This window comes from Sinocyclocheilus anshuiensis, unplaced genomic scaffold (assembly GCF_001515605.1).
Source record: "Sinocyclocheilus anshuiensis isolate Anshui unplaced genomic scaffold, SAMN03320099.WGS_v1.1 scaffold894, whole genome shotgun sequence".
NCBI lineage: Eukaryota > Metazoa > Chordata > Actinopteri > Cypriniformes > Cyprinidae > Sinocyclocheilus > Sinocyclocheilus anshuiensis.
Genome location: NW_015536505.1, coordinates 410,178 through 417,961, shown reverse-complemented (window position 1 = coordinate 417,961; position 7,784 = coordinate 410,178). Strand labels below are relative to the sequence as shown.

Sequence of the window (7,784 nt, the reverse complement as noted above, 5' to 3'; positions counted from 1 at the left end):
TATTTGAATTCTACACAGAATGCTATATTTTATAGCAATATGGATGAGATTGTGGCTGGCATATCCTGTCAAATGCGGCTTTACGCAGCTCAACGGCTCTGAGCGGCTCTAGCCCAAGCTGTGATATAAATGAACACTATTGGCTATTTTAAAAAGGGGTGGGGCTGCTTGATATGTCCCGCCCTGTCTTCCTGTTTCAGTTAAAATGACATTTCTATGTCCTATTAAAGGCATTTCAGGGGACCTTTAATAAAGCTAGTTTTTGATACTTGCCAAATCTTAATTTTGGTCATCGCTTCTAACTTCACAAGAATGTTCTACTATTTCACCAAAGTTTTTAACCCCGATATCTGCAGATAACTTAACATCCACCCTGAACTCCACTTCCTCAATACAACTTCTCAAAGCCGAAGCTGTAGTTTTCAGACACTCTCTGTGTAAACTGAGCAAGACTCTGTACAGTGCAGTAGAAGAAACCTGTTGGGTTCTGCTTATTCATGCGCCACAAAGTAAGGAGATTCAGTCAACTGACCGTCTGTACAAGCTCTATTCCCTCTTCATGTGTATCTGCCACATTCCCTCAATGCCTCAAAACAACTTGTGTTTGACCACTGCAAACTCTCAACCGCGCTGACTGCCAGAATCAACTTCAAGACAATGGCAATGGCATTAGTACTTTCAATCCTGTTGAGGTCAAATAGTACACTCAAGCCGATAAATGTACTCAGTTATTCTGAATCAACTTGCCACTCTCTCCCATCTGTCCACATGACATTCATCTATGCTAGCAGAACATAGATGACTCACAAGTTATATATTTCACACTCAAACTAAAATCAAAAACACTCTACACAAGTATGCGACAGCAGTCATGAAGGCTTGGCCAGTGCATTGCAAGTGTGTGGCCTTGTTGTGTTAGTGTTGCAGTAACAAACCCCAGCATTCGATGGAAAGCTAAAGTTCCCTTCAAAAGTCTAAGCTATAGTGTCAGGTAACTAAATACCTGTCGAAAATGTAACTTGCTCAGCAATACTCTGCTGAATCTTGCCACGGGAGTAGTTGTCCTAAAAACTGACTGTAGATGGTCTGCATGGACATCAACAGACTATGATGATGCCAAAAATTGTCAGTCACACCATCCGTGAGATAGAGCAAAGTATTCAGGCTTACACTTTCGTATATTAACATGCACTGTTCTAAATGAGCAACAGCATGTTTGGCGAAGTTGAGCTACAGTCATCTGCTTGGGTCAAGGGTGTCCAACCTCGCTCCTGGAGGGACAGAGTTTATGTCCTGCAGCATTTAGCTCTAACCAGCCACAACATACTTGCCTGGAAGCTTCTAGTAATCCCGAAGACCTTGATTAGCTGGTGTGTTGATTTAAGACTCGAGCTAAACTCTGTAGAATAGTGGCCCTTCAAGGGCAGGATTTGGCGCCCCTGGTCTAAGAAATCAAATATTTGAAGGATTAAATACACGTTGTGTGTCACGTCCAATGCCGAGGTTACTTGTAGACCGATTTAACTTGTATACATGCTGGATGAATGGCACACTTCATATGCACTTGGGGTCTTGCTGACTTACAATGGCTGTTGTGTGCGCATATTCACGAAGTCCACAAGACTGTAGTGAAGGGGTCTCCAACCCTACTCGTGGAGAGCTAGCTTGCTGCAGATGTCAGTTCCAGCCTTGCTCACACACCTGTCTGTAGTTTTCAAGTAACTCTGAAAACCATGATTAGCTGGTTAATGTGTGTTTGATTGGGTTTGGAGCTGAACTCTGCAGTACGGTAGCTCTACAGGAGCAGGGTTGTAGTGCTCAGCTGTAGGGTATCCCATTTGTAATTTAAAGTTTCAGAAGCAGGGTTTTCCCCTTTTGTGGCTGTTATGCACCTTCGACCCAACAATCAAAGCTGCATTAAGTCACAAAAGTATGGAGTCAGAGGAACATGAAAAGAGCACAAGGCATATTATGGGATAGGACCTAAGGTCCTACCATTGCATCAGAGTCTGTTAAGCCCTGTTCACACCAAGAATGATAACTATAAAGATAATGATAGCGTCCACACCAGCGAACGATATTGTCTGTTTATTCGAAGCGCACGCACATCTGCCGCTTTAAATTCTTGAGCTCGTTACAGCAGGATAGATTCTGATTGGCTGTCAATTTTTTATCGTTCATCAGCTGGAGAAAAATCGTTTTGAAAGTGATTCCAACGATACCGTTTCTCTGTGCCTTTATCGTTATAGTTGTGTTGTGGACTCTGCTATTCTTTAATATTGAGAACGATTTTTAGAACTTTATCGTTATCTTTATAGTTATCGTCCTTGGTGTAACTTCTTAAAGGTGCTGTGCTTTTTTATTTTTTTTAACTGTACTAAAGCATAAAAATACCATAATATATTTGCAGATATTTAGGAAACATGTTAAGTTCACATAATTGTTTCTCCAAAAAATAATGCTACAGCCAGTTATTCGGCTTTGAAATGTGCGTTCCGTGTCGGAATGCCTGTTTTTGTTTTGGTCTGTGTGATTCCGCCCACTACCAGTTTACCCAATAGGGTTTCAACACCCTGGGTTGCCAGTTGGTGGAAAATACAGCATATTGCAGCCACTGAAGCCAGCAAACGAACTGGGTCAGAGATAGCATATTCTACCCAACCTAAAAAGCCTCAGCATCAATCAAAAATAGCCCTATGACCAGAGACATATTAAACACAGATAAAACAACTCATCACCTTACACTGTAAGACTCATTACGTAACATTGTCAGTTGCGCTCGTTCCTTGTTCAATATTTTGAATTTGGACTGCAGCACCCATTTCAGCCACTAGCTGTCAATATTACATACTGCATCTTTAAATAGCAAGTCTGGTGCAGTGTCAGTTGAACTAAATTACATTTTTGAAAATGTGTAGATACAACAATGATCATACAACAATCTTGTCAACCTCACATTTCCTGTTTTCCTGACTAACATTGCTCTTCCCTCAATATTATCTGCACTTTCAAGCAACAGTGCACGTTCTTGACGTTCTGTCTGGTTCTTGAGGCACACCCTTCACACTTGACTTATATTCTTAACCCTCTGGCCCTCTTCGGTCATTTTTTTTTTCGGTCATATTTTGTTCCCATAGCTCTGATGCAATCGAGAGAAAGGGTTTCAAGCAGAGAATGAATTCTGACACAGTTCCAAGGTAAACAAGGTCACACCAGTCTCATGCAGCGATAAAAACAAACACGCGGGCCTAACTGCGGACACGGCGTATGTAGCTTAGCCCTCCCCATTCACCAACTAATTCCCCCTTCAGCCCGCAATAAAAGCCCTTTCCTGATTTGAAATTCCTGCATCTTTCCTGGACACGCATTGGTCAACCTCATTGTGGAGAAATATGCGTAATTCGTCAAGGAATGCATGCGTCCGTTCGCTTCCTTTTCAAATGGTCGGAATTTTGGCTGAGGTGGCAATTTATCTCCTTCCTCTGGCTGCGGTGACTCAGTTTTACCCTCTTGGTTCCGCTCCGTGTGCCTTTATAAGGCAGTTTGTAAACAAGGAAGTGCTTGAAAGCATTTGTGGGTACGGAAAGTATTCAGACCCCCTTCAGTTTTTCACTCTTTGTTATATTGCAGCCATTTGCTAAAATCATTTTTCAATAACTGTGAAAAAGGCCTTCTGTACACCTAAAGGGGGTCCTGAGTTAAGTCTGTTGAAGTGCGTTTCGAAGCATGTAACATGGGAATGAAAAGCTGGTGCTGTACACTACTGTTCAGCGTCACAGAGCTGTCCGTACCCACAAACCTGTTGTGAGCAGCCATGACTTTGGCTTTGTTTACAGATGGGCCTGTGAAAAGAAAGAAAGGAAGAGTCTTTAAGAACTTCTTTTGTGAAATCAAACTAATGTTGATATTGTTTTATTCCTTTTTTTGCACAATCCAATAATTTGGTTTAGAATACGCTTTGTCCATTTGAACTTTTCTGGATTAGGGTTAGCCTAACCCTAACTAGACGGGTTCTTGATGTGGTTTTGTGGCCACTGAGAATTGTCAACAGTGCACGTTCTTGACGTTCTGTCTGGTTCTTGAGGCACACCCTTCACACTTGACTTATATTCTTAACCCTCTGGCCCTCTTCGGTCATTTTTTTTTTCGGTCATATTTTGTTCCCATAGCTCTGATGCAATCGAGAGAAAGGGTTTCAAGCAGAGAATGAATTCTGACACAGTTCCAAGGTAAACAAGGTCACACCAGTCTCATGCAGCGATAAAAACAAACACGCGGGCCTAACTGCGGACACGGCGTATGTAGCTTAGCCCTCCCCATTCACCAACTAATTCCCCCTTCAGCCCGCAATAAAAGCCCTTTCCTGATTTGAAATTCCTGCATCTTTCCTGGACACGCATTGGTCAACCTCATTGTGGAGAAATATGCGTAATTCGTCAAGGAATGCATGCGTCCGTTCGCTTCCTTTTCAAATGGTCGGAATTTTGGCTGAGGTGGCAATTTATCTCCTTCCTCTGGCTGCGGTGACTCAGTTTTACCCTCTTGGTTCCGCTCCGTGTGCCTTTATAAGGCAGTTTGTAAACAAGGAAGTGCTTGAAAGCATTTTCAATAGGCCTAATTGAATGTGGCCTTGTGAACTTTGGCCAGAGGTGGCTCTGAATGAAACGACACACACTCGCTTCCCGGGAAAGCGCTGCAGATGGGCCGACGAATCTGATCCCGGCCTCCTGGACTTGAGATGGCTATCCAGTTCCTTTCTCTCCACTCGTGGCCTGTTCTCCTGTCAAATGACCCCAGTAACTGTGAGCCAATGATGCAAAAAGAAGACACTGAATTCCAGACGCTTATTTATGAATGGTGCTGTGAAATCGTTTGGGCCCCACATTACAGGTGCCGAGTTCTGGTCCATTTTATTTAGAAGGAAAAGGTACACGAATACGTTTGCCATTTGGTTTTGAATTACTGGTTAAAAATAGATATAAAAATAGAATAGGAAAATACAAATAAATAATGCCTGGTTTTTAAGTGTATGGATTAAACCTAATAATTGTGGGTAATAATGTTGCCTTTTATATAGCAACTATATTCGGAAGATCAGCAGCGGAGGGGGATTTTTATTTTGATATTTGCAGTTTTCATACTTTATTATTATTATTATATATATTTTTAAAGAATTAATCCGTTTTTTATTGGACTTTGTTTCCATCTATAGGGCATTTGCAGCACAGTTAAAATATAAAAAATATAATATTCAAATATTAAAAATATAAAAAAAGTTTACAAATTGTGGTGCTGTATTGCAAGTTGGGTTATAGCATTTCTTAAGATGATGGGTGTGATTGGTGAACATTGCCTGTGCAAGTGGAGCATTTATATAATCAGCTTACGCAGAGGTGAAGTTTATGACTGTGTGTTCCCCTTTAACCCCTAATGAACCACCAATACAAATAACAACGTTCAGAGTGACACCAGACAGTCCCTTTAGTGGCTTTTCAATGTATAAATATAGAAAAGAGAAAGAAGAAACAGTTCATTGTTCTTACAATCATGGCATAATTCCAGGCATTTTTGGAAAGCATGCAAGAATGAATAAAGGGAAAAAAAAAGATGAGCTGGCTTGAAACTGCAAGGTCAAAGAATTGCCATGGTCAGAAAGTGGGAGGCAGAAGTAAGACTCCTACATCCTTTGGAACAAAACTTAGCACTTTTGTAAATGTGAGCTGATTTGGATCCCTTGTAGAAATGCTACTTTTTATACAGAGCTAAACACTACACTTCCTGACTACTACTGTTGGCTAGTGGGGGTCTCAAAAGGGACAGTTCAAATGCTTACATAAAAAATGAGAACCTTGTCTTTACTGCCAACCTAAACCAGAGGAAATCAATATTTCATTGTCTCTCCACCACACGGGGCAAGATAGAAACATATTAATAAATCATGAATTGGCAGCTTGTATGACAACAACACTTTGGAGGCAGTCAGCTCAGGTCAGACACTGCCATAGCTTTTGTACTGTAGGATGTCTAGTATGACTCTTTTATAAGTAGGCCTATTATGTTTGTTTTAACATAATTCTTTTTTTTTCAAAGCCCTTTAATGCTCTTGCCTGTGTGCACAACAAACTCAAATGTTAAGACAGGTGTCTCATGGTCTCAAGTGTTAAGACAGATTTACTTTTTAATAAAATAATGCAGAATGGTGCATTAGTAATGTAATTTGTAATCACAGAACTGAGATAAGGATGCGTGTAGAGACACTGATTCATTTTTTCTCCGTTTGGCAGTTCAGATGAAAGAGTATGTGGTGCCACCGCTCGGTTAAAATAAAAACAGCAATTTGCCGAGTACTTAATTGGAATTGACTGCAAAATATTGCTGATAAATCCTTGTGTGACAATGATAATATTTCGGCAATTAGGTCATGTGTGCTTTCTATTCTATGTTTAGAATCAAAACTAGCGATGCCAGATTCGAGAATTGATCGTCTAAAATGGTTCATGATTCAGTTTGATTCATTCGGGCAGATCACTCACGCACCTGAACCGTTTGCAGCTTTTCTCACACTGAAATGGTAACTATATGCTAAATCAAAATTTTTGTAAAAAAACAAAACAAAAACCTCGTTCACGGGCATTTGAACTAATCAGAACAAAATTGAAATGCTGCAGCCGCCCCTGCAACTGCCAATAAAATAAAATTGACAATATATTAAAAGTGCATAAACGTGTATCATTAAAAATGTTATATTGAACCTGCTTCAATTTTAATCATATGCAAAGTCACTCAAATATTGCAGTCACTTGCAATATTTTCCCCCTTAAAACTCAGATGAGCAGTGTTTCTAAGCGTCTACCCTTAATAAGAAGTTGTATTGAAGGTGTACTTATAATGTACTTCAAATAATAAAAGTAGCCTATATACACTCTAAAAGATGCTGGGTTAAATATAACCCATGATATTGTTTTATTCCTTTTTTTGCACAATCCAATAATTTGGTTTAGAATACGCTTTGTCCATTTGAACTTTTCTGGATTAGGGTTAGCCTAACCCTAACTAGACGGGTTCTTGATGTGGTTTTGTGGCCACTGAGAATTGTTATGCTTTCAGTGATGCTTCCACAAGACAGATTAATCTCCTCCATATCTGTCCCTAACCCTAACCCGTTACTAACCCTAACCCTAACCCTTTCCTGTATTTTGTTTTAATGGTTAAATTAAATTTTAGTAATCAAAATCCATGGCTAATTAATTGAAATCATCAAACTTAAAGAAGTAACATCGATTTCTATTATGACAACTCTTGGAAGATTTTAGCATGGCAATGGATATGACAATGTTAAAGTATTTGGTCTTGGTGGAATAGATCTGCTACGCTGCTGCTGCTGTTGGTTATTGCGGTTGTAGATTATTGCTGCTGCTGCTGCAAAGCAAGTACAGGAACTTGCTACTGCTAATATATACACTGATACACTGCTGTGAGTATTTAAGACGTACTGCTGCTGCACGAATAGCATACATAATAACCCGTAGCAGGTCTATACAGGTGGAGCTGGGGGAGGTGGAGGGTTTCAGAGGAACTCAAAGTGCGCTGAGAACTGCTCTAGTGTACAACATGTACAAATCAGCTTGTGCTGAGTAGTTAAAGCTGTGAATATCTTCATTTTGCATTAAGGACCCATCAGCCTACGCCATCTAGAGTTTCATGACAGAACTTGGGATTTATTAAAATCAACAAAATTAAGTTTTTAGAGCCCTACGAAAACAGTTTATCCGCCCCCCCCCCCC

General features: G+C 40.3%; 1 protein-coding gene across 1 annotated transcript in view; it reads right to left on the bottom strand.

Annotated features, from left to right (window-relative positions):
* LOC107691157 (Niemann-Pick C1 protein-like) overlaps nt 1-7,784 on the bottom strand; it is a 46,435-nt gene that overhangs the window by 12,043 nt on the left and 26,608 nt on the right. The window contains 1 exon segment of the mRNA XM_016489645.1: nt 3,656-3,842. Within this exon segment, the coding sequence (XP_016345131.1) occupies nt 3,682-3,842 (161 nt within the window). The 3' untranslated portion in view covers nt 3,656-3,681.